The following is a 27195-nucleotide window of genomic DNA, read 5'->3' as shown; positions in this document are numbered from 1 at the left end:
TACTTAAGCTTGCAATGTAAAAAGAATGTAGCAATGGCTTGAAACAACATACAAGACAGGAACTAACTAAACATAATCCTATTCTTTCTAAATGTGGCTATTAATTAAACCCGAACAATCTTCTGGATGTTGACCATCTGTTCCTCTGAACAAGAATAGCTCTTACTAAGCACATTATCAATCTCATTCTCCACTATTCATCACAGAAAATCAAAGCATCCAGGTTGGTCTTCCTCTTGTGATGTGTCTAAAACATTTAGTCTGAACCTACTTTATGTACAGGCAGTCCCTGAGTTACAAACATCTGACTTACAAATGGCTCATAGTTACAAACAAGGATGAAACAACAGGATGTGAGAGAAATCTTTCAAGAGTGGATTTCCTGGGAAGTGAAATCCACTCTTTAAAGAGTTATCATGGGGAAAAGGTGTCTCCACTGAAGCTTTCTCACCAATCCATGTTTCCACAACAAGCCACACTTTTTGAAATCCAATGATCACAAGAGCAAAAATCAAATGATCAGTCTTCTAAACAGGGACACAGACAGCAAAACAAAGACCACAGGAGTGATCATCCTTCCCTATGCAATCCAAAGCTAAAAGATATATATTTTTGGCTGGAGTTACACTTAAAAATGTACCTGTTCTGACTTACAAACAAATTCAATTTAAGAACAAACCTACAGGTCCTTTCTTGTTTGTAAATTGGGGACTGCCTATATTCCATTATGGTGTCACATACATATATAACACACCAGATTTGTGTAGTTATTTATTTATTTATTTATTCATTCATTCATTCATTTTAAATGTGTACAGATGATCCATGGCTTATCACCATAAAAAAAGATAAAAAATGAAACAATACGAAATGTATTTGTGAACTGAAGCTAACATCATGTTTCTGAAAAAATGGTCACTGGTTCACAAAACTTCTGCTAGAATTGACGTGCTCGTCTTTTAAGGTGCCATAGAAACTCTCTTTGTAATGTTTATCATATATCATACTTTAGTCATTTCTTGAGAAATCAGTTTTGGATTTTAGAACTGAAAAAACCTATCTGGTTAACATTAGATAGAATACAAATACTTCTGTCTAAACAATCTGAATTAGGAGACAATGTATGCGCAATCTTGCCCAACTAAGTAATATGACGAAGCAAGCTTACCTGTCAATTCATAGTACCCTGAGGCTGGAGCAACGAATATATCCCAAACCAGAGTGTGCTTATCTACACTAGAAGTGACATAACATCACTTCTGGTAGTCATTTTGGTGGATTTTGGGGCAATATTTCCAGACTTTGGGAGGGGACTCAGTGTAACCGCCACATTTGCAGCTACTTTGGGCTCATTTGGCCAACTTCGGGGTGTTTTTAACAGGTCTAGGGACTTGGGGGGGGGGGGCTTTTGGGGGCACATTAAGGAATTCTCAAGGTGTATGTGTGGTCCAAGGTCCACAATGTTCCCATCTTTGCCTAAGCTAAGTGTTCAGGAAAACTCTCAGCCCAAAGACCCAATGTAATTTCAGAGGTCAAATTGTAGTGGGCCAAGGGAGACAAAAATCTTCTTATTTGAGTGTAAAGCCATGATTGCAAGCAGTTCATTCCTTTAGATGACAAAGCCAAGACACTACTAAATGAGGATGTCATGGAGAAGGGGACATGGACACCAGGAAATGCTCAGAAAGGCAGACAGGAGCCTCAGTAGGGCCAAATTTGGCTCCCGGATTGTGTGAATGGGGGCAGTGGGAGAAATGGGAAGAGAGGAGGAAAATGTGGGCAGGATTTTATACTATTTCCTTCACATTTCATGCAATGGGAAGGAACAAGCTTTTGTTGGAATATGATTGTAGACTGAAGGGTCCCCTTTGGGTCCCTTAGATGAAAAAAATCCCCAAACAGTCTGGACTCCATCTTCCTTTTCCTCTCTCCCTAAGGGAACAACACAATCTTGGTTAGGATCATGGAAGCCACCCCAGGGGAGCCCTATTTAAACATTAATGCATTTCTCCCTCTGAAATCAATGGTACTTTAAAATGGAAAGATTCAGCTGGATTGTATGCTATGATTATTTGATATTGTAGCTACTGAACAGATAAATGTTTCAAAACAATTGAACCTCCTGAACCTTGAGGTTCCTTCTTCCCTGCTCTCTCTCTCTCTAGCATTCAATTATCTTAAACACAGGGTCTCCAACATGAACAGTGCCCACTTTGTCTACACCAAAATAGTTGCCGAACAATGGTGCTGTTTTGTGAATGTGTTTATCATCTGGATCACACATACGATATCTGCCCAAAGAAAGAAAGAGAAGAAAAGAAAGTTAATGAATGTATGGTATGAGGTTGATTTCATTGAGCATCTCAAGAAAATATCTACTTCCCCCTCCAAGAGTGGCCATAGCTCAGAAGCAAATACTCATAATAGTTGCCACCGCATACAATTCGCACACCCATTTTGGGGAAGGCAAAATTGGTATTTTTGTTGTTGCCTGCATAATAGTCGCACCCTTTAATCACACATGCAAATGAATGAAGGGTTCAACTTAGCTGGTGAGGTTTCATCTGCCTGCATGCCTGTCTCCTCTGAGCTACAGGGTTTCCCTTGACTGCCAGCCAAGGGAAGCCCCATAGCCACTTTTTTCACCATATAATAGTTGCCACTGCGTAATAGTCGCACCTGAAAGTGTGACTATTATGTAGTCAAATACGGTATTTCTTGATATGTCAGGTACAAATTCTAGAATCTCACACTAAGAGAATGAGGTGGCAGGCAATGGGAAAGTTATTACTGGAGGTACGGTACCAAGAATTCACTGAATATTACATTGACTCTAAGGCACACATATTACTGGGCTTTTTAAACAAGATTTTCTCAGAGGAGCTTCACTTTTGCCTATGTGATTTGCCCAAGGTCACCTGGGGGTTTCCATGGCCAAGTAGGGATTACAACACTGGTGCCTAGAATCGTAGTCCAACACTCAAATCAATACACCACTCTGTCCCCATCTACATTGACCAATTAATACAGTTTTGAAATTAGCTTCAAATTGCAGGGACCCGACAACAAACATCCACAAATGCAAGTGAAAGAAAGTCCTTAATGTGCATCAAACTGGTTCTAGGATTTCCTATATAATAATTTCCTATATAATAATTTGCACAGTGAAACCACTTTCTTCAACAACAGTTTTAAACTGCATTAAATGGTCAATGCAGATGTGCCCTTTGGCTTCTGGTACTATTTCAAATTAAAAATATCAGTTTTTGAGAACCAGAAGTGGACTTTCATCCACTTTGGATTTTCTACATTATTTTTAAGTAGTCCATGTGACCCCTAGAAGGCCCCAAAGTGGCCCCTGGACCTTCCTTTGTTGCCCACAAGTGCAGTAGAATATGTATCCTGCAGAGAGCTGAAAGAGTTAAAACTGATTTTAAATTATCTTGCCCACATTTTAATTTATTTTCCATGGCTACTGCAGTCTTGTCAAGTAACTGAGGGGCAGGGGGTGGGAACCACTTTGGCTGTTTGGACATCTCAGAGATAAAGTGGTTGGAGAATTATTTTTCTTTGACCATTTACCGGGCTGAGATTTAGTGTCCTGTCACAGTAAACTCTCCCCACGCAGCCATGGAAGGCACTTTGCATTTGCCAGATGGACTCTTGGGATGATTGTGGAGGACCTTCCCTTCCCCAAATTTATGGCGCCCCCCTTGAAAGTTTACACTCAGTTATATTTATAATGGCTTAAGGGCTCAGTGAAGTCCTGGATGTTGCCTTTGTGCAGAAGGCCTCCAAGCTTTATTACAGTGAAGGTAGATGGATGCTGCCATAGGGCAGGCCAGATTACAAGAAGGCAACCTGAGAGATCTTCTATGTTTTCATTAGGCCTGTCAACCAGTCAGCAAATGATTAGTTATTTGATTAGTTCTGCATCCAAATGCAGTCAGAGAAAGCAGAAGGTGTGCTGGGCTTTTATCTCTACAATGATGCCTTTTTAACAGTTTCAGATTTATGTTTTCAATATGGTGGTTTATGTAATCACTTTTTCACTTTTATATTATCCATTGTTTTAGTTGTGCATGCTTTTAACATATATTCCAAGCTACCTTAAGCTTCATAGTAGTAGAAAGGCAGGATCTACATTAAACAAATAAATAAAATAGATTGAAGCATAGATGTATAATCAGCAAACAGATATTTTTTTCTGTGTCAGAAGAACTTGAGAAACTGCAAGTCGCTTCTGGTGTGAGAGAATTGGTCGTCTGCAAGGATGTTACCCAGGGGATGCCCGAATGTTTTATCATCCTGTGGGAATCATAGAATCATAGAATCAAAGAGTTGGAAGAGACCTCATGGGCCATCCAGTCCAACCCCCTGCCAAGAAGCAGGAATATTGCATTCAAATCACCCCTAACAGATGGTCATCCAGCCTCTGTTTAAAAGCTTCCAAAGAAGGAGCCTCCACCACAAGCTTCTATCATGTCCCAACGAACAGATGAACCAATAAGACTAGACATTGAAGAGTGAAATAATTTGCCACTGTATAAACAGATGCTGTCACTCACTACCAGAAACAAATATTGTATTAGATATATTCCCATTGCAGGTTGAGTATCTTTCGTCTGGAAATCTGAAATGTTCCAAAATTGTCCTCATGGTTGGCTGAGATTGTAACACTTTTCCCTTCTATAATTCAATGTACACAAACTTTGTTTAATATATGAAATTATTTAAAATACTGTGTATAAAATTAACCTCAGACTATGTGTACAAGGTACATGGGAAACATAAATGATTTTCGTGTTTAGATTTGGAGCCCATTTCCAAGATATCTTGCCAAACGTCAACAGTAACACATACAAAAGTCATAAAAAAAAGAAATATATTGTCAGAAGGCTAAGTAACACAGGCAGTTGTTTGCTTATTTAAAATACTTTCCTCAAAAGGGCTCAAAACTGAGAATAAAAAAAACAAAATTTTAAAATTGATTATTTGAAAATGTTAAACATTTAAACAATAGGAGAATATGGACTGCATCCTATTGTTTAGTTCCAACTAAATCAACTGCTGAAACTATTTCTAGGAATAGATCTCACTGATTCAATGAACCTGCTCTTGTTAGGAGATCCATCATGGTGAAGTTGTTTGAGGACTGAACTAGGACTCTGGAAGACCAGGATTTGAATCCTGCTTCAGCCATGGAAACCTACTAGGTGACCTTGGGTAAGTCATACTCTCTCAGCTTCAGATGAAGGCAAAGGCAAACCCTATCTGAACAAATCTTGCTCAGGAAATCCCATGACAAGTCTCCACAAATCGGAAATGACTTGGAGATACACAACAACATTGCTTTTGGATTAACAATATGATTTAGCTGGAAAACAGCAATAGGAAAAGTTATTATTAAAGAACAGAAACTATAAAACCAGATAAATAAAACAACCAAGTAAGAATTGACTTTTTTTTTCTTAGAAAGAGGTATTTTCAATCATTTCCAGGTCATTAATGGTGGCGCAAGCCTCAGTTATCGTAGGCTTGGCAAAGGTCCTCTCCCTCATCCCAATGAAACATATCTTTGGGGCCACAGGGACACACATGAAGATGGTCTCAATAGACAGGAGAATTTACAAGTCACTTCAAACATTTTTTAAAGTCATATGCTTCCCACTGGGAATCCCTGCCAAAAATCTGTCAACCAAATTATAAGTCACATTTTGTTTCTGAATTTCAACATACTGTAGTAGTCTCAATATGATTTATGTAATGTAGATGCATCTTCTGATCATAAATACATTCTACCCAAAAATATACAGGCCACTTTAAAAAATCAGAAGCAACATAGGGCAGTTCCAGACAGGACTTTAATGCGTGCCCAATCGTGATTAAAAAACACAATTGATCCCGCATTCCAGTCCACACATTCTCTAAAAAGCTCATGCTTTTGTTGGGGGGGGGGGGGGGGGCGGTGCCCTGACCTTTTGGCAGGGCACCAAGACACAAAAGACAAACCCCCAGAAAAGGCTAAAAAGAAAAAATAACTTGCTTGGCTGGCATTTCTTTGCTGCTGGCCCTCTCATGGTGCATAGAAGTGACATGCCAGGAGAAGGGGGGAAGTGGAAGCAATTTTACTCCTTCCCCCCACTTCTCCTGGCACGTCATTTTTATGCACCAGGAGAGGGCCAACACCAGGAAAATGCTGACCAGGAAAGATATTTTTTTTCTTTTTAAGGCTTCTAAAGGGGTTTTGAGAGGGGGGAGCTGTGTTGGGTTTTTTGGGTTCCAGGAGCCCAAAAATCCCAAGACAGCTGTGTGTATTGGGACCAGAAGTCGCGCAACACGATCCCTGGACCCAAAATACACAGACCCACAGCTGGAAAGACCCGGGTCTTTCTAGATTTCAAATTATTTCAGCACAAAGCAGGGTTTTCCTGCTTTGTGCTGAAGGAATTCATTTTTACCTGAGGCGTCATCTGGATGCCCCAGGTAAAAACACGGGAGAGCATGCATTTTCCACCCTGTGTGGTTGTGCACATAGAAGCCAGGCCTTTGAAAGTTTACTTAGCAGAAAGTCTCAGTAAAATCAGTGACATCTGGATGAAATTGAAGGTGTCCAACATGGAAGCCTTAGGTAAGAGTGGGAACCATATCGCCCTCCAGATGTTTTTAGACTGCAACCCCCAGAGTTCTACACAATTAAGTATGGCTGATGTAGGTTATAATCCAGTAACATCTGCAGGGCTGGACAATTTGTAGTTCTATCTCAGACCAATATCCAGTTACAAATTAGAACCACTGAAATAATGGAATCCACAAATTTATTTTGGATTACCAGGTGCTTACCACTGATACAATGCATCTAGCAACTGGATTTCAGTCTTAGTTTCATAAGCAGTGTCAATATTACTTCCAGACAAGGAACTATTCTTGTGTTACCTTTTTAGTGTTTCTAGCGGTTCCTTTCTGTCTATGATGCCATTATCTGGGTCAACCGTTGTCAAAATACACCTGTGATGGAAAACAAATATTTTGTAAGAAACATCAAACAACTTGTTATTTATTCCCTTTGCCAACAGTAAACTTACCTGCCGCACTGCATGATCAGCTTCATTTCCACATCACCAATTATAATCTTGTCCCAGGTGTCCTAAGAGAAATTGAATAACAACTTAAATCAACTTCCTCACAAAAGTGATCATGATAGCTACTTAAAACTGAAATGTAGACTCTTTTTCTACTGGGAGAGAAAGATTTAGCCAAATCATAGAGATATAACCAAAAGCACCTTTTTCACTATCCTTTTGGAAAAGTACAGGTATTTAGAAAAGCTATCACCACTTTAGACTATAATTGGACTACATTGTCAAAGGTGAATCTGGCTGATTCTGGAAGTTATAATCCACAAAAATAACTATCCAGAACTCTGCCTTAGAATGAGTTTCCATAACAGAAAGGATATCTAGTTACATCAACCAATCTTCTGAATAGGCTATTGTAGTCAGGCTAGATAATTACATCCTTAGGAGTCCCTGGTGGTGCAATGGGTTAAATACTTGTGCCAGCAGAACTGCTGACCAAAAGGTTGGCAGTTCAAATCCCAGATCTGGGGAGTGGGGTGAACTCCTGTCTGTCAGCTCCAGCTTCCCATGCAGGGACATGAGAGAAGCCTCTGGATGGTAAAACATCTCAGTTTCCCCTGGGCAATGTCCTTGCAGATTATCAATTATCTCACACCAGAAGCAACTTGAAGTTTCTCAAGCTGCTCCTGACACCAAAAAAAAAATTACATTCTTCAAAGCCAAATTCCCAGGACCAATAAAGTCACCAAAATATGATGTCATTTATATTTTTATGCAATAAACTGAGTTTGTGAAAGATCCCTCCTTCCATGACCTCAAGAGAAAAAAAAATCCAAATTGTCATATTTTAAGAAAACCTTAGATTATGTGGTTGGTTTTACGGGACCATTATAAGGAAAGTTGGCATGAGTGGATTGCTTCGAGTGATCATGAGTAACTGATGAGCCTATGGGCCAAATTCTCATTCCTAGAATCCACGACAGGGCACACAAGACTGGAAAACTGATAAAAATTGCCAAAAATCGTAAAAGATAAAAACTGGAAGTAGCTAAATGTCCATTTAATCAGATGTAGATGTTTTCTAACATGGATATCCCTTTGTTTTCTCCCTCTACTTAGTGCAGAATACAGAGAAAAATGTTTTTCCCCATACAATGGCTATGTAAGGTCAGAATCAAATAGTGTCATTATGCTTATATACCTCCAAGTTGAGTGAGCAATTGTTCCTGCTCTAAACTCATGTAAGGAGGTATCTGATATATTTTTACATATGGATAGGTAGATACACACTGGAGCTGTTCTACTCTCTCTTCCCCATCACAATGGCAGATATATTATGTTATTCCATATATACATCATGAATAGTTTTACTGAATGTCCCCCAGTCTTTCCTTCTCTTTCTCAGAACTAAAGCATTCCATTATCTCTATGTATTACTACAATATGATCCGATTCTCCTGCTTCAGTTTAGAGTTCGTTGTGCATGAAAAGTCCCAGGTTTGGCATCCAAACTGCATTTCACATACTTCACCACCAGATGGTAATAAGTAGCCATTCTGGCTATAGATCCCAAATGATCCATGTTACAAATCTCAATATGAATTTCAAATATCAAAACCAGGACTTTACTATTATCATGTCCCCAGCTTCTCATTTTGTACATTCAGGATGTGGTCTTTTGAACAGCTGGCATACTAGCCCTGGCCTAAAAAACATGAGAGTGAGTTGCACTTGTAGTAGAAAATGTCACACTAAATATGAAATACAATTGAGCCTTCATATCATATTTACTTTCTGACAACTTTCTGAAAAATAGTACATAAGAAACATTTTTCTTAAAATAAATAAATCCTTTTCCTATAAACACTTCAAATACTATGTCTCCGTCCTGTTGGGTAATGAGGTTTGTAGTCTTTTGAGCCACTAAGAGCATTCTGGCTGAAAATTCTAAATACCCCTCCCTAAAACTACAAATCCCAGGATTCCACCAGATGTAGCCAAGCCATGGCAGCTTAAGGGGAATCATAGCCCTATAACTATGTGACATGAAAAGCCCTAATGAGACCTAGATGATCAGCAAGCATGATTTTGCGATTGATTAGCATATAATCCACTGACAGAGGCAGAATAAATTTTGACATTTGCTTGTGTATTTTCAGGACTGGATCTACCATAAGGAAATATAAAGGTTTGGGTTACAATGTAAAGAACAGTAAATTGTTTGTAATTAATGGGTCAATGTTTAATTTTGACTATACCAGAAAGGGAAGAGGCTGGATGGCCCTCTGTCGGGGGTGCTTTGAATGCGATTTTCCTGCTTCTTGGCAAGGGGTTGGACTAAATGGCCCACAAGGTCTCTTCCAACTCTATGATTCTAAGTGTGAGATTTTTGGTCTCAATGCAATTGCCAGTCCCAAATAGCAGTTAAGTGACAGGTCAAGAGGCTGATGGGATGTTAATCCTCTCCCAGACAAAACTACAGTATTTGGGACCAATAAAGAAACAAATAAACATTGCTACTTTTCTGAATAACACACATTCTCCAAAGCTTGGAAGACAACTTCACAATCCCCCAGCCAGCCAAACAAGTGATCAAGCTGATCCAAAAAAGGAGCTTTTCCAAGATTTACTATTGCCAAATCAGTATGATATGAATATTTTCAACTTGGCATGTTCTATCACGTATCTCTGGAAAATCCCGATTCATCCTGATCCACCACCTTTCAAAGATAACATTTCAATAACTAGAAAAATGCCTCGAGGAATTTGGTGGCCAGGCCAAGTAACCTTACACCGTGAAGCTTGTATACAGAAACCATTTTCCAAAACAAACAAACAAAAACCAACAATAACAAAACATTCTCTTAAAGAAAATAAGAGCTTGCATTACCAGCAACATGGGGCTGGTGTGTAGTGAACTTTGATATGGCATGTTCAAACCTTTGAAGTACTATTATTTTTTAATCCTCTGTAATTATTATATTATTTTAACATGAGGCATACCAATTGTGCTGTAGTATATTTGCCTTATACTATCACAGTTTTAATTCTGTGTTATATTATGTAGCAAGAGCATACATTTTTAAATGAATCATCTGCTGATACTGCTGATAGTTAGGAAAACATTACATTCAATGAAAAAAACAGCAAATAAAATGTAATAAGTATGCCAGTTCTCAGAGAGAGATCCTTTTTAAAATGACAGCCCCATAAAATGCACAGAAAGTTTTAACCTCATTCCTTTAAAGAGTTTGGAAATTCACGTGAACAAGTCAGTTCAACACAAAACAAGTCTTTACTTCTTTCTCTCTTTGAAAGCATTGTCGACAATCACTTTCAGTATTCCTTTATTATTTATCTCTCAATGACATTTATATCCCACCGTAACTTCCAAGTAAATATTCGGCTCTCCACCTCTGCATTTATTCTAGCAAGAAAACAGTGAGATAAGAGTACATCTACCCTGTAGAATTAATGCAGTCTAACACTTTAACTGCCATAGCTCAATGATATGGAATCATGGAATTGTAGTTTTAAAAGGTCTTTAGCCCTTTCTTCCTTCTGCCCCAGAAGGAACAGAGAGTTTCATATATGCTGACAATCATGCCATCACCGCTCAAGCAGGGAGCTTTGGAATGGTTTGAACAGAAGCTCTCTGAAGCTTTAAGTGCTCTTACTGCTTATTACAGGGGAAACCATCTGATTCTGAATCCATCTAAAACACAAAAGTGTGCTTTTCATCTTAAGAACAGACAAGCATCTTGAGCTCTGAGGATTACCTGGGAAGGAATCCCACTGGAGCATTGCAGCATACCAAAATACCTGAGAGTTACTCTGGACCATGCTCTGACTTACAAAATTCACTGCTTGAATATCAAGCAAAATTGGGTGCCAGAAATAATATTGTTTGAAAGCTGGCTGGCACAACCTGGGGATCACAACCAGACGCAGTGAAGACATCTGCCCTTGCGCTTTACTACTCTGCTGCTGAGTACGCATGCCCAGTGTGGAATCCACATCACTTTAAAACATGGGATGTGGCTTTTAATGAGACATGCCACATTATCACAGGATGTCTACGCCCAACACTGCTGAAAAAATTATTCTGTTTAGCCGGTATTGCACCACCTGACATCTATTGGGAAATAGCAGCCTGTAATGAAAGGACCAAGGCATTGACATCTCTGGCACATCCTCTGTTTGGATATTAGCCAGGATGGCAATGCTTTAAATCAATAAACAGCTTCCTAAGATCTACAGAGATATTTGCAGGAACATCACAGCAAACGAGAGTCCAAAGGTGGCAGGCGAAAACCCAAAACCTCAATCAGTGGCTGAAACCAGATGAAAGAATCCCTCCTGGGCACACAGAAGATTGGGTGATCTGGAAGGCACTGAACAGGCTGGGCTTTGGCACTATGAGATGCAGAGCTAACCTTAAGAAATGGGGCTACAAAGTGGAGTCCACAACATGTGAGTGTGCAGAAGAGCAAACCACAGACCACCTACGACAATGCAACTGAGCCCTGCACATGCAGAATGGAGGACCTTCTCACAGCAACACCAGAGGCACTCCAAGTGGACAGCTTCTGGTCAAAGGACATACCATAATGCCAAGTTTTAATCTTTGTTTGTGTATTTAAATACATTATAATTGTACCCAATTTGCTTCTGACACACTAAATAAAATAAAAATTTTAAAATCCTTTTTTCCCAAAGATTGCTTGTACCCCACTAAACTACAACTCCCAGGATCACACAGCATTGAGCCATGACAATGAAAGTGGTGTCAAACTGCATTAGCTCTACAGTGTAGAGCCAACAAAGGTTATTGGGTGAGTTTCACGGTTCAATGAAAATATGAACCTACAGTATATCTCCCAACTCCAATCCAACACTCATAATCTATTAAAACCCTCTTTACTTTTTATGATTGCATCTTAAGGAATCAGAAGTAACATTGATTGCACATATTGTGAACTTTGGAAATGTAAGATATTGTTGATTTACTACATCCTGCGATAATATAGGTTCTCTTTTATAACTCAAATGCCTTTCCAACATCATCCAAAGAGATAACTTTGGGAAATAAATTGTTTTTTAGACACCAGCACCAAGTTGATATGCTAATATATCCCACAATAGTGATGTGACCCTCACCAAGATTAGAGGTCAATGGTAAATTGGTTTATGAACAGCACAAAACAGTAAAAGGTCACCTACCTCTTCATAAGCACCACAGCCTGAAACAGTAATGCTTGGTCTAAAATACCGCAAATCCCGTTTCTTCTCCAATCTGGTATTTAGATCTTCCATCGATGCCTCTGAGATCAATAAAACTGGAGCAGCATCACTGTAGGGAACCTAAGTTGCAAAAATACAGAAATATGGTCAAGAATCAAATAGCTCCATCCTAGATTCTGCATCTGTAAAAATCAGATTAGGGCTGTGTCTACACCAGCCACTTAATCCTAGATTGACTGGCACTTGAGTGGCTACATTCTTTTTTGCAGTGAAATTACAGAGAGAACTGTCCCTAAAGTGTGTGTGTGTGTGTACACACACACACACACACACACACACACACACCAATGAGAAGACAGGAAAGCTTAGAAAAGACAATTATGCTGGGGAAATGGAAGGAAAAAGGAAGAAGGGCTGAGCAAGGGCAAGATGGATGGATGGTATCCTTGAAGTGACTGGATTTGTTAGAAGTATTGTAAAATGTGCAAAATTATATTGTTCATTGTATGTATTTGGTTATATTTGTGTAAGTAAGTTTGTGCCTTTAATTGCTGAAATGCTTGTGGTTTGGGTTTGGTCAATTGGGTGCAGGTGGATCTCATTGCTGCTGTTATAATGGTTTGCATCTGCCTGCAGTCTTTAGGTATTGGTCTTGGATTTGGTTGGAGGTTTTTGTTTAGGGTCTGATGTCTGATTTCTGAGTTTCCACTATGAAGCTATAATAAAGTAAGCTTCTGCTGAAGTATTGTTATTTTTTTATTTGATATTATAACTCTGCTGACAGGTTATGGGCCCAGATACGCTGCATAATCCATGTGTCTGAGGTGATGTTTGTTTTTGAAATATGTGGTGGAACATTAAGAAGTTTTTTGAAGGCATTTTTGAGTCTTCTGCTCCTGGCTGCTTTGGTGAGCAGCGAGGTTTAAAGTGATAGCTTGCTGCTGAACACTAAACCTTGGAAGATTTGCCTTCAGAGAAATCAAGAAGATTTATGGCTTGCTATGTTGGAGAATTTGCCTTCTACGTGCCTGAGCAGCAAGGGCCAACTATGTTGCTTTCCTGTCTTGCCTTGCACAAAAGGTTTTTTCAGCAAATGTTTCTGAAGCCAAAAGAAGAAGCAAACAGTTTGTGAGTCAGACCCTGTGTTTGAATACTGCAAAGTTTTGAAAGATATTGGACTGCTAGAAGCCAATTTTACTTGAAGAAGTGAATATAAATTGGCTGGGCTGAAACCCGGGTATACTGGGGGTCCTTTCTTTTTTGGTGCAGTAAGTATTTGTTTTTGGAACTTTGGGACTTTAAAGTGAAATACCAAAATGGCTTTGCCGCCTCTTCAAGTTGGTTCACTCCCTTTTGATAAACTATCTGATAGTAACTGGCTCAGTTGGAGCATCAGATTTAAAGCTTATCTTATTTCCCAGAATTTATGGGACATAATTGAGAATTTGCCAGCTCAACTAACTCCTGCGGATCAACAAAAAGATGAAAGAGCTTTGGCGCTTCTTCAGTTGTCTGTGTCAGATTCTTTGTTGGTTCACCTTCATAATATTCCTCATGCACAAACTGCGTGGAATCTGTTTAAAGATATGTTTCAAAGACAATCAAGTGGTTCAAAGATAATTCTTATGCGACAGCTGTTTAACCTCAAACATGAGGAGGGCACTCCAGTTCAAACTCATGTTACAAAAGTTGTGGCTCTTTTTTCGGAATTGAGAGCAAGAGACATTATTTTTCCCCCTGAGCAACAAGCGTTAATCTTGATGGGATCTCTATCTCGCCCTTTTTATGCGTTTATGGACTCTCTTCATGGAATTCCAGACAGGGATCTTACGATACCTTTTATTTCGGGGAAAATTATGGAATTTGAAGCTCAACGCAAATTGAGAAGTTTTGCTCCTATGCAGAAGAGTTCAAGTTCTGGGACTGCTTCTAATGACACTGCTTGTGTTGCTAAGCCAAAGTCACAAATTGTGTGCTTTAAATGTAAAAAGAAAGGGCATTATGCTAAGAATTGCAAACAGAATCCAGGACAATGGAGAAACAAGCAAGTGGAGAGACCTAGTTCTTCAAAGGACTTACAGCATGCTTTCCTGGTGACCTCTAAGAAGGATACAATGAACTCTTTCATTATTGACTCAGGCTGTTCTCAGCATTTGGTAAAAACTATAGAACTGTTGACAAATGTGAGAGATTCTGATATAAACTTTATTTCTTTGGCAGATGATAGAAAAGTTAAAGTATTTTCTTGTGGTGATCTTTATATTGACAGTCTGAAATGTACTCTTGAGAATGTGTACTATGTACCAGAAATTATGTATAATATTCTCAGTGTCAACAAACTTTTGGATGAAGGTTTTGAGGTGTCTTTAAAGAAAGAAAAGTCTATGCTAATTGATCTTCAAGGTAATGAAGTGCAACTGAGACAAGAAAAGGGATTTTTTGTTTTAAAGTCTGCTACAAATGTGTCTGCTTGCATTAAGCAGATACCTGATAATCCCAGGCCATTACACGACAAATGTATTCATGAATTTCACAGGAAAATGGGTCATTTGTCATGGCAGTATCTAAGACAGACAGCTGAGTTGTGTGAGATTCCTATTCAAGGATGTAAGAATTTTCTAGATTGTGAAATTTGTGCAGCAGAAAATCTTAAGAAAGCTCCTATAGCAAAATACAGTGCTAGAGTTTCAAAAAGGGTCTTAGAGCTTGTCCATATTGATGTATCTGGTCCTCATCCTACTTCTGTAGGCGGGTCAAAATATTTTTTGATTTTGGTAGATGATTTTTCACGGTTGAAGTTCACCTTCTTTCTAAGAACTAAAGGTGAAGCTTTTCAAAAAATTTCTGCTTGGCTGAAGCTAATGCAAACACAGTTTCCTGAGTACCCAGTACAAGCTTTTCAGAGTGATCGTGGTGCTGAGTTTATGTCCAAACAAATGCAAAATTTGCTTGAAAAGTTTGGCATAGTTCACAGGTTAACAAATCCTTACTCACCCAGTGAAAATGGGGTTGCAGAAAGGTGGATAGGTGTTGTAAAGGTTGTGGCTAGAAAAATGTTAAGAGATGCTAGTTTATCTGATGGATTGTGGGCTGAAGCCGTGGCAAACGCCACCTTTGTGCTCAATCGTTCTTTTTGCAAAAGTGTCAATAGTATTCCTTATGTGTTATTTTTTGGAAAAACTCCTGATTTGAGTTCAATCAGAGTTTTTGGAAGTGACTCATATGTCTTAATTCCTTCTCAACAAAGACATAAAAAGGATTCTATTTGGAAGAAATTGAAATATCTAGGCCCTGCTTCTGAGTCAAAAGGTTGGAGATTTTGGTGTGGTAATAATAGGGTGTTAGTTTCTAAAAATGTGAAGTTCCAACAACACAGTGGTTGGGAAAGGATTCATTCAAATAAGGAAGTGTTTCTGCCTTTCAATACTACTCAAATGCACACACCACTAACCACACAGCCAACTACACAGCAAGTTTCACAGCGACCTGCTACACAAGTGCAATCAGTTTCACAACAGACTGCACAGCAAAATATACAACCAAGCACATCTCAAGATACACAGTTTGGAACACAAGTGCAAGTGAAGCAAGAATCTGTTTCTAGTCAGTTACAAGGCAGTAGTCCTGTAATTAAAAGGACAGAACCTCAGAAGAGAAAAGCTGAAGCTGAATCTTCTAGTTCAGAAAGTACTAGCTCTAGTAATTCAGAAACTGATGAGACTGATGGAGGAGATAGTACTAGGACCATTCCTAGGCGCAGTTCTAGGACAACTAAGGGTATTCCTCCAAAGAGATACCATTGTGAAGTTGTGAAAATACAAGAACATGACTGGTCTGAACCTCAAAGTTATAAAGAGATGTTGAAAAGAGATGAGACTGAGAGAAATCTTTGGTTAAAAGCAATGCAAAGTGAATTTGATGCTTTGAAAGATTTGCAAGTCATGGAGAAGTCTAAAACAGTTGACAATGTAAAGGTTCTAAGTTGTCGTTGGGTTTATAGACGTAAACAAACAAAGGATGGTGGTTTTTTGTACAAAGCCAGGTTAGTTGCTAGAGGTTTTGAACAGATATATGGAGAAAATTTTAATGAGATATTTAGCCCCACAGTGTCTGGGGAAGCACTAAAAATAACCCTTGCAATTGCCAGTAATAGGAATTTAAAAGTCAAACATTTTGATGTGAATACTGCGTATCTTCATGCAGACTTGGAGGAGAAAGTTTATATATCTGCTATCCCAGGTTTTGAATCTGACCTTCCTGAAGGGACTTATCTTCTTAAGAAAAGTCTTTATGGTCTTAAACAAAGTGCACGTAATTGGAACCTACATTTAGACAAAGTGTTGACAAAGTTGAATTTTGTTGCCAATAGTTTTGATCCTTGTTTGTACTCAAAAGGAAGTGGAGACACACAAATGTTTATTGTAATTTATGTGGATGATGTGTTATGTATTGGATCTGAGGAAAACATTCAGGAAGTATTTCAGAATTTGAGCAAAGTATTGAAAATCAAAAATCTTGGAGATGTTAATAGATATCTTGGCATAAATATTGCCAGAAATGAAAGTGGTTTTGAATTAAACCAAACTGACAAGATTTATGATCTTTTGAGAAGAACCAGAATGGAAAATGCAAACACTGTTAATACACCCATGGCTCTTCAGTTTTTACAACATGTAGATGGAGAAGTGTTTGATAACAATTTCATTTATCGTTCAGTTATTGGCTCTTTATTGTACATTGCAAACAACACAAGGCCTGACATTTCTTTTTCTGTTGGTATCCTAAGTCAAAGGATTCAAAATCCCTCACATACAGACTGGGCTGGAGTAAAAAGAGTTCTGAGATATTTAAAACAAACTGCTGAAAAAGTTTTCAGAATTTGTCCAGATGACAAAAAGTCTTTAGAAATACATTGCGATAGTTCTTTCGCAAATCTAAAGGAAAATAAATCTGTTACTGGATTTGTAATAAAATACGCAAATACACCAGTGTGCTGGAAGAGCAGAAAACAGAACATTGTGGCATTAAGTACTGGAGAAGCTGAATTCTCAGCGTTGTCTGATGCTTTGACATCAGCAGAATGGCTAGAATCTTTGATTAAAAGTCTGAACATTGATTTAGAATTGCCAATACAAGTTTATGTTGATTCTCAAACCTGCATCGCTTTGAGTAAAAGTCAAAATATGAAAACGAAGTCTAGATACATTAATGTTAGATATTCAAATGTGCAACAATTTGTTAAGGACAAAAGAATTGTTCTCAATTATGTTCCTTCAGTTGAAAATGTTGCAGATATTTTGACGAAACCTCTTACTTGTGAAAAACATAACCAGTTTTGTGAAAAATTGAATTTATGAATGTATAAATATGAACTAATATAATTTTGTGGAGGAGTGTTAGAAGTATTGTAAAATGTGCAAAATTATATTGTTCATTGTATGTATTTGGTTATATTTGTGTAAGTAAGTTTGTGCCTTTAATTGCTGAAATGCTTGTGGTTTGGGTTTGGTCAATTGGGTGCAGGTGGATCTCATTGCTGCTGTTATAATGGTTTGCATCTGCCTGCAGTCTTTAGGTATTGGTCTTGGATTTGGTTGGAGGTTTTTGTTTAGGGTCTGATGTCTGATTTCTGAGTTTCCACTATGAAGCTATAATAAAGTAAGCTTCTGCTGAAGTATTGTTATTTTTTTATTTGATATTATAACTCTGCTGACAGGATTGACCTTGAAGGAGCTGGGGGTGGTGACGGCTGACAGGGAGCTCTGGTGTGGGCTGGTCCATGAGGTCAGGAAGAGTCGGAAGCGACTGAACCAATGAACAGCAACAACTCTGTTCCAGACCTTTAAATCACTGCCATGATAGCTATATGCTATTTCCAGCATCAGTGGCTTGAAAGAATAAGAGCTATTATTGCTACTGCATGAAGCAGAAGAATAAAACAAATATATTTTTCCGCTGATCCAGCAGCTCTTCCCTTGCTTAAATGAGCTGCATAGATATAAATATAATTAATATATTTATCAGAATCATTATGTTATTATAAATATAAATTTAATAAATATAAAAGTTTTTTTAACGTCAAGACAGCCAAAGATCAACAGTCACTTTTAAAAAAGAGTTGTCAAACCTCATCAGTGGGCCGAAAAGGTGTCTTAATCTTTTCACATTTTCTCGGAGCCATTTGGGTTTCAAAATGAACGAGTCGGTATGGTTCTGATTTCAGGAACGTGGTGAGCCAATGAGCCACCTCATCACCGCAGTCCCGCCCTTCAATGTCAAGCCCAAAAACCCTGTTGAAAGTTACAAAGGAAATCAAGGATTTACATACTAAAATAATCATTTGGTCTGATGTTACATTATTAGGTCCAGAATATAATCCTGGCTATTTCCAACAATATAAAAAAAGTTAATATGTATCTATACAAAAGAAACTTGTAGCTCCTTTCAGAATCACTGGAAGAGATTTGTAGCATAAGCTTTCATGGGGCCCTTCAAGACTGGCCCTATATCCCAGGATCAAATCCCAGGTTTTCTGCTTTAAACTGGATTATATGAGTCTGCACTGACAGATAATCTGGGATGAAGAGAAAACATGGGATCAGCTCCTGGGATATAGGGCCTCTCTGGAAAGGCCCATAGACTAGATATATTTGATCAGCTTCATCTGATGGATTAGATCTAGGGTACAGACACTGAATCTCAAAGGGGCGAATCAGCTCTATGGTGGCTACATGATGCACAGAGCTGATTCGGGTTAATACAGTATTGAACTACTTTAACAAAAGTTGTGGGTTTTTGTGAAGCTCAGGAGCAAACCTTAATTCTGTGCCCATGTAAACTATCGGACCAAATCCGATACATAACCGTTCACAACTATTTTCATGGTCATCCCATATTTCTAGGGTTTTGGTGACTCAGGGACATGGGATGGCACTTACTATCCCAGTCCTGTTTGTTTTGTAGTGGTGACCACTAAATGCAAAATGACTGGTGGCCACTGTTTATTCATTTATTTATTTACCATATTTATATATTGCCTTTCTCAGCCCAGAGGCGACTCAGGGCAGGTTACAATCAGCAAAATTCAATGCCCCCAACAACATAAAATATAATCAAAACATTAACATATAATATAAACCATATAAAAACAACAGAGACAATAAAAACAATAAAACACAAGTCCTCAACGTCTCATTATTGAAATCATTTTCCAGGTGCATCGTCCAATCGTTCAATGGATCTAAATTAGCCTGTTATACTGCATCTGCAAATGCTTGCTCAAAAAGGCAGGTTTTAACTCTTAGGGAGGGCGTTCCATAGCCAAGGAGTCACCACTGAGAAGTCCCTGTCTCTTGTTCCTGCCAGTCGCCTCTGCGGAGACGTGACATTTGGACAGGTAAGCTGGGCCAGAACCAATTAGGGCTTTAAAGGCTAAAGCCAGCACATGGAGTGACACTAGAAAGATGGGAAAGGGAAAAGAAGGAGATGATTCTTACTTTTCCTCTTCTCTTCTCCTGCATCACTTTGCTGCCCCAGCCAACCAGCTGGAAGACTGATTCTATTTTGTGGATGGTTTCTTTTGTCTTAATCTTAATCTATTTCATCACATAGCAGTTGTACCTTTTTACCACTTCAAAAAAGAGAGCTGCGACTATTATGTGGTGAAAAAGGGTAGCTGCATGGCCAAGTGAAGCAAACTTTGGTGCTACATGAGTTCCCTTGGCTGCCAGCCAGAGAAACCTTCTCACCAGTCTTTCCCTTCCAGGCTACAGAGCCACTGCAGCTTGGAATGGAAAGGCTGACAGGGAGGCAAGTTCACCCTCCTGACAGCCAAGGCAAGGCCCCTAGCTCCAAGGACACAGTTATGCAGATAAGTGAAGCCTCATCTGCTTGGAGCGGCGAGACAATCAGATGTGTGAATCTGTCCACCTGCCAGCCAAGGCAAGTTCGTAACTCTGAGGGGAGAGGCGTGCATGCAGGTGAAGTCTTGCCTATCCTCCTGCCTGCCCCCTTCTCATAACAGTAAAACCCATGAAAAGGCAGTAAAATATTAAATTCAGGTGGCATGATAAATAAGGTGGGCCAATTTTTCACAAGGTTAAACCGCTAAGCTGCTGAACTTGCTGACCAAAGAGTTGGCGGTTCGAATCCGAGGAGTGGGGTGAGTTCACACCGTGTTATGTCCAGGGTGGGAGTAAGAACTTTTTTCTGTTTGGGGCAAGTGTGAATGTTGTAATTGATCACCTTGATTAGCACTGAATAGCCTTGCAGCTTCAAGTCTTGGCAGTTTCCTGCCTGGGGGAATCCTTTGTTGGGAGGTGATTAGCTGGCCCTGATTGTTTCTTGTCCTCTGTTTCTGAGACCATGGTGCTACAGCCAGAAAACTCACAGCAACCCAGTCATTCTGCCCATGAAAGCCTTCGACAACACAAACCTTAAAACACTTGTTAACACAAAACAGTTTCACTCTTTAATTGGGTCTTCGAAACATATTGCTGCAAACATTTGGAGGTGTCAATCTGCAAACAACAAAGTTCTAGTGCCCAAGAGGTGTTTCCTCATATTTATCATTTTGAAAAGAGAAAGGCATAAAGTCCAGTAGTGCAGAAAATAGCATTTTGCATAATACAGATAGAAATAGACCTGCAATTCTTCACTGGATTTTCCTTAGGAGTCTTGACAGGGATGACCAGTTCCTTCATATCTGGGGCATTCAGGATTAACTGGCCATTTTCGGAATTAACAGTAACCAAAACCAGTTGAGGTTCCTGTCGAGCTGTGACCATGTGTCCATCTTCCTTAATCACCAGCCAAAATCTAGAGTTAAACGCAGGATGGCAAGTTAATCTTTTAGGCTTCAGTTCCTCACAAGTCATGGGTTAAATATTTTCAGGCAAACATTTTAAGCTGAAATCCTGTGGTCCCAAGCCTGAGCATCGTAGGATTAATGGGATATTCTCCTTTGATGTCTTAGAAGGCTCTCCAACTTCACATAGGGCCGTCTGACTTGGCCTCTTCCCTCTTTTTTTTTTTTTAATTTTTTATTGATTTATCACAATTATTACATACTATTGCATTTTATACATCAACCTCTTTAACATGTTGTTTTGTTGTTTTGCTTTGACATTTCCTCCCCTTTTTTCTTTTTTCCCCTTTTTTCACCTCAGTGCTCCCCTCCACCCGTCTCAAGCCACATTTCTTACATTTCATCTGTCCAAAATTTCATTTCTTCTTGTGACGGTAATTTTCCTTCCTTATTTTTTAATCCATTTACCACAAATTTTCCCCATATAGCATCAAGATCACTTTGTTTCCATATACCTTTTTTAACCTTTAATATACATGTCAGTTTATCATTTAATGCTATTTTCCATGCTTCCTTATACCACTCCTCTATTCGTATATTCATTTCTTTTTTCCAATTCCTTGCTATGAGCAGTCTTGCTATAGTTAGTAAGTTTGTTATCGCTTCTTTATCCTCCTTTTTCAGTTGCTTATTGGTATATAATGATAATAAGGCTATACTAGGACTTTTGTCTATTTTCATATTCATTATACTTTCTATTTCTCTAAATACTTTCTCCCAAAAATTATTTACATATTTACATTGCCACCACATATGTATATATGTTCCTGGTTCTTTACACCCTCTCCAACAATTTGTTGAATTGTTTTTATTCATATATGCTATTCTTACCGGTGTTAAGTACCACTTCCATATTAACTTGTAATAATTTTCTTTAACACGTATCGATAGGTTTTTTAAATGTCTTTGTCCCCATAACTGTTGCCACTCTATTTCACTTATTTTTATCCCTAAATCCTCTTCCCAAATCTCCTTAAGGGTACTCTTTTTTATTTTCCCATCCTTCATTTCAATTAGTATCTTATAGATTTTGCTAATTATACCTCTCAAGTTTTCATGTTCTTCTACTGCCCTTCCCTTCTGTATTATTTGTTCGAATTGATTGAGTTGTCTTCTGTTTCTATTATTTTTTTTCCAGTTTATTAACCATTGTTCTAGTTGTATACAATGAAACCATGATAATTTTATTTCTTTAAACTCTTCCAACATCCTTTCCCTCTTCATTTCCACCTTCATCCAATCCCCTATTCTATCTAAATTTATTTCCCTTACCTTTTTATCCATTGCTTTTTTAAAATTTTTTGGGAATTTCTTTTCCATCACTATTGGGGTTATAATTGATCCCTCCTTTATTAACCTCCCCTTGTATTTATTCCATACTTTCAGTATGTTGCTCAGCATTGGGTTTCTAATTTCCCTCAGTTCTTTTCTAGTAAGCTGTTTAAAAAATATATTCCAAGTTTCATCTTCCACTTTTCCTGATTCATTACTAAGCCAATCTATTCCCTCTTTTTTAACCATTCCTTCTATAACCAAATTTAATCTACTTGCTTCATAATATTTTTTTATATTAGGTAGTGCTAGTCCACCCTCCTTTTGCGATCTATACCATAACTGTTTGTTTAGCCTGTTTCTTTTACTTCCATTGCAGTACTTATTAATCATTTGTTGCCATCTAATTAGCTCTTCTTCTGTGATTTGAAGTGGTAACATTCTAAATATAAAATTTATTTTTGGAAGTATTTTCATTTTTACTAATGCTATTCTTCCAAACCAGGATAAATGTATACCTTCGTACTCTATTAATTTTTTCTGAACTTCTTTTCTTAAAGTTACTACATTTACTTCCTCTATCTCTTTTAAATCCTTAGTTATTATTACTCCCAAGTATTTTAATTTATTCTTAATTCTTATTCCCATTTTTCTCTGTTCTATAAATTTTTTTTCTTCTTCTCTTGTATAATTGAGTAGCATCATTTCTGACTTGTTCCAATTAACTTGTAAACCCGTTGCTTTCCCAAATATCTCCAAATGTTCTTTTATTCTATCTATTTTCTCCACTATATTTTCTATAAATAACAATGTATCGTCAGCAAATAAGCTCACCTTCTGTTTCTCCTTTTTTCCTAATCCTTCTAAATTTTTATCGTTCCTTATATTATTAGCAAAAAGTTCTATCACCATAGCAAATAATATCGGGGACAAAGGGCACCCTTGTCTAGTTCCTCTAGTCACTTTTATTTCGTTTGTCACTCCAGGAGTACTAAAACAATTTTACTCAAAGAACTCAGCAGTGATAACTATAAATGATGGCCTCTTCCCTCTTAACCCTGCCCAGTCAGAATTTTTAAACAAATAAAAGTTGTTTAGCTGACTTAATTTTGCAATGGAAAAGTGTGATACAAATCTTTAACATAAATAACACCGTGTTATAGCTATGAATTCTCTGCTGCAATTGTTGCAGCTGAAAGAGCAACTTCCCATGAAAATGGAAAACCTGATGATATACTTCCAGAAGTAAGAATCTGGATTGCAAAGTGCCCATGATAAAAGGAAATGTAACATTTCCTTTTGAGATTTACAGTCTCAATATTTATTTATTTATTTATTTATTTATTTACAGTATTTATTTCCTACCCCACAGGGGACTCAGGGCGGATTACAATGCACATATACATGGCAAACATTCAATGCCATTTAGGCACAAAACATATATAGACAGAGACAGAGGTAATTTAATATTCCGACTTTTCTGGCTTCATGAGGGTATGCTCACTTCTGGCCACAGGGAGAGCTGCCACTTCACTGTCCACTTGTGACAACAAGTCCTTTGATGGAGTACTTTCTCATTCTTCTGCACGCTGCTACAAGATTTGTATGGCATTGCAAATTAGTTAAATTAGCCTCCCCGCATAAAGCAGTACCTAAATTTCCTACTTGACAGATGCAACTGTCTTTCGGGCTACATAGGTCAACAGCAAGATAAATTATTAATGGTCGGGAACTCACTCTGACTCGGGCTGGCTTCAAACTCATGTCCTCTCGGTCAGTAGTGATTAAATGCAGCTGGCTACTAACTAGCTGCATCACAGCCCAGTCCAATACGATGTGTTCCCACACAAAACAGTTTCATGATTACTTAGGTCACAGGTTGTGCTTTTGTGGAATTCAATTGTACTTTCTTTCTTTAAAAAATGGATTTTCTCTGTAGTAATTTATGAAAGTATGTAGTTGTCCTTTTCATTGCTCTGAAAGAATAGGAAAGGATGTATCTACCCATATGAGATAGTTTGAGGGTAGATCTACATTGGAGAATTAATGAAGTTTTGACACTATTTATTATTTATTTACAACATTTCTACCCTGCCTTTCTCCGCCTCGGAGGAGAATCTGGCCATTCTTCTGTTTTCGCCAGAAGCAACTTGCAGTATCTAACTGATTGTACTACTTAAAAAAAAACCCTGATTGCCTCTATTAATGTTGGTGTGCATGAAAAGAAATACAAATAGGTAACTATGGTTTCTTGGATTCTTGAATATTAATTGGTATATTCAAAAGAAAGTCTTGTCTCAATCAGTCAAAAGCTGAGTTTGAATCTGGGGAGTCGGTGAGCTTCTGGTGTTAGCCCCAGTTTCTGCCAACCTAGCAGTTTGAAAACATGCAAATGTGAGTAGACCAATAGATACAGCTTCGGTGGTAAGGTAAATGGTGCTCCATGCAGTCATGCTGGCCACATGACCTTGGAGGTGTCTATGGACAATGCCGGCTCTTTGGCTTAGAAATTGAGATGAGCACCACCCCCCAGTCGGACATGACTATTCCTTCACCACACTAGAGAAAACATTCACATAAAATCCGGTTTCTGCCTCATGCAGAATTCTGAGGTTTGTAGTTTAGGGAGGAGTCTTTAACAGCCTTACTAAACTACAAACCTCAGAATTCTGCAGGAGGCAGAAACCAGATTTAAGTGGATTTTTTTCTCTAGTGTGAAGAAGTAGTTAATATTGGGGAAATCTTTACCATTGTCTTGGGCAACAAAGGATGCATCTTCACTGTAGAAGGAATGCAGTTTGACCCCACTTTGACTGCCATGACTCAAGGCTATAGATTCAACCATGGGATTCCTGACTGTGAGAGCCGTTCAGCAGTGGAACTCTCTGCCCCGGAGTGTGGTGGAGGCTCCTTCTTTGGAAGCTTTTAAACAGAGGCTGGATGGCCATCTGTCAGGGGTGATTTGAATGCAATATTCCTGCTTCTTGGCAGGGAGTTGGACTGGATGGCCCATGAGGTCTCTTCCAACTCTTTGATTCTATAATTTCCAAGATATTGAGCCTTCTCTGCCAAGGCCTGCTGGTGCCCAACTAGAACTCCATAGCATTGAGCCAAGGCAGTGTCAAACTGCATTCATTCTACAGTGTGTAGACTGTATCCATGGGCAATCTTCGGCCTTCCCTCCAGATATTTTGGACTTCAACTCCCACAATTCCTAAAAGCCGGTAAACTGACTGGGATTTCTGGGAGTTGAAGTCCAAAACACCGGAAGGGCCGAAGTTTGCCCATGCCTGGTGTAGAGGTACCTTTAATGTCTTGGGCAGAAACAGTGCCAAGGAACAAAGGGCAGGAAAGGAGGTGAAGTCCACAGAAGTGGAGGCCTGGCAGCAATGAAGCCACGTGAATCTCTGCTGCCTTTCTCCCACTCAAAGCAGTGGTTATGCAACCGGAGGGAGGCAAGACACGTGGAGCCCCCCTCTCTTCTCTCCTTGTTGTGCAAAAACAAAAATACAAAGAGTGCCTAATCTACAGCCTAGAATCAATGCAGCTTGGCCTCACTTGAACTGCCAGGGCTTAATGATGAAATTGTGGGAGTTATAGTTTCACGAGGCCTTTACCCTTCTCTGCCAGAGAGTGCAAACTACAACTCCCTGGATGCCAGGCATGGGCCAACTTGGGCCCTCCCTCCAGGTGTTTTGGGCTTCAACTCCCACAATTCCTAACAGCCGGTCTGTTAGGAATTGTGGGAGTTGAAGTCCAAAACACCTGGAGGGAGGGCCCAAGTTGGCCCATGCCTGGCATCCAGGGAGTTGTAGTTTGCACTCTCTGGCAGGGTATACAGGTGCCCCCCCCCCCCCACTCCCACTCCCAAGCAAGCCTTCCTCCTTCCGCGATGACGTCAAAGCTCAGCTCAGCCCCGCTGTGGGTACCTGTCACGCAGGTCGCCGCTCTGGAGGCCCAGCGGGGTGACCTGGGCGCGCTGCAGGCTGACTCCGCGGCAGGACTTGACCGGGTAGAGGGTCACCCCCGTGACGGTGCCCACGCGCTCCAGCTCGCGCCGCCGCCTCCGCCCGCCCCACCAGCGCCACGCCGCCCAGGCCCCCACGGCCCCCAGCGCCAGCCCGGCCCCGCACAGCCACGCCAGGCGCGAGGAGGAGGAGGAGAAGGGGGCGCGGAGGGAGAGCGGACCCCACGCCATGGCCCAGAACGCTCTCCGGATCCAGAGCCCACGGGAGGCGGGCTTCAGCTGCGCAGAGACGGCCTCCTGCTGCTCCGTTGCAGCCTCCCTTCTCCATTCGCTCCTTCTATTTGTCATTGAGGGCCCCGCCTTTGTCCTCGATTTAAAGCGACCCCTAAAATAGTAGACCTCGAAGCCACCTTGTCCTCAACCACCCTGCTCCATCGGGCTGTATGGCCATGTTGCAGAAGCATTCTCTCCGGACGTTTCGCCTGCATCTATGGCAGGCATCCTCAGAGGTTGTGAGGTCCGTTGGAAACTAGGGAAATTGGGTTTATTTATCTGTGGAAAGTCCAGGGTGGGAGAAAGAACTCTTGTCTCCAGGCATGTAGCCGGGGGGGGGGGGGGGGGACACGGACCTTGAGGGGCTTCAGCCCCCCCCCCCCCCCCCGAAATTCTCATGGTGGTTCGCGAAAAGGCCTTACTGGTGCATTATTTAAACTGTTATGTTTATTCATATCATTATCTGATCACCATATTCAATATATCCCATATGC

General features: G+C 39.6%; 1 protein-coding gene across 1 annotated transcript; it reads right to left on the bottom strand.

Moving 5' to 3' along the window:
* Window positions 1–764: 764 nt before the first annotated feature.
* Window positions 765–26791, bottom strand: LOC132761399 (mitochondrial amidoxime reducing component 2-like). Its single transcript, XM_060754224.2, has 7 exons — window positions 26391–26791; window positions 20967–21140; window positions 18451–18613; window positions 12303–12443; window positions 7086–7147; window positions 6937–7008; window positions 765–2291 (listed from the first exon to the last, which is right to left on the bottom strand). Exons 1-7 carry the CDS (start codon window positions 26774–26776, stop codon window positions 2162–2164), a joined length of 1128 nt encoding a protein of 375 aa, XP_060610207.2. The 5' UTR covers window positions 26777–26791; the 3' UTR covers window positions 765–2161.
* Window positions 26792–27195: the final 404 nt, after the last annotated feature.

This window comes from Anolis sagrei, chromosome 1 (assembly GCF_037176765.1).
Source record: "Anolis sagrei isolate rAnoSag1 chromosome 1, rAnoSag1.mat, whole genome shotgun sequence".
Lineage (NCBI taxonomy): Eukaryota > Metazoa > Chordata > Lepidosauria > Squamata > Dactyloidae > Anolis > Anolis sagrei.
Note: the sequence above shows the minus strand (reverse complement) of the source record. Positions and strands in the feature narration are given on the sequence as shown.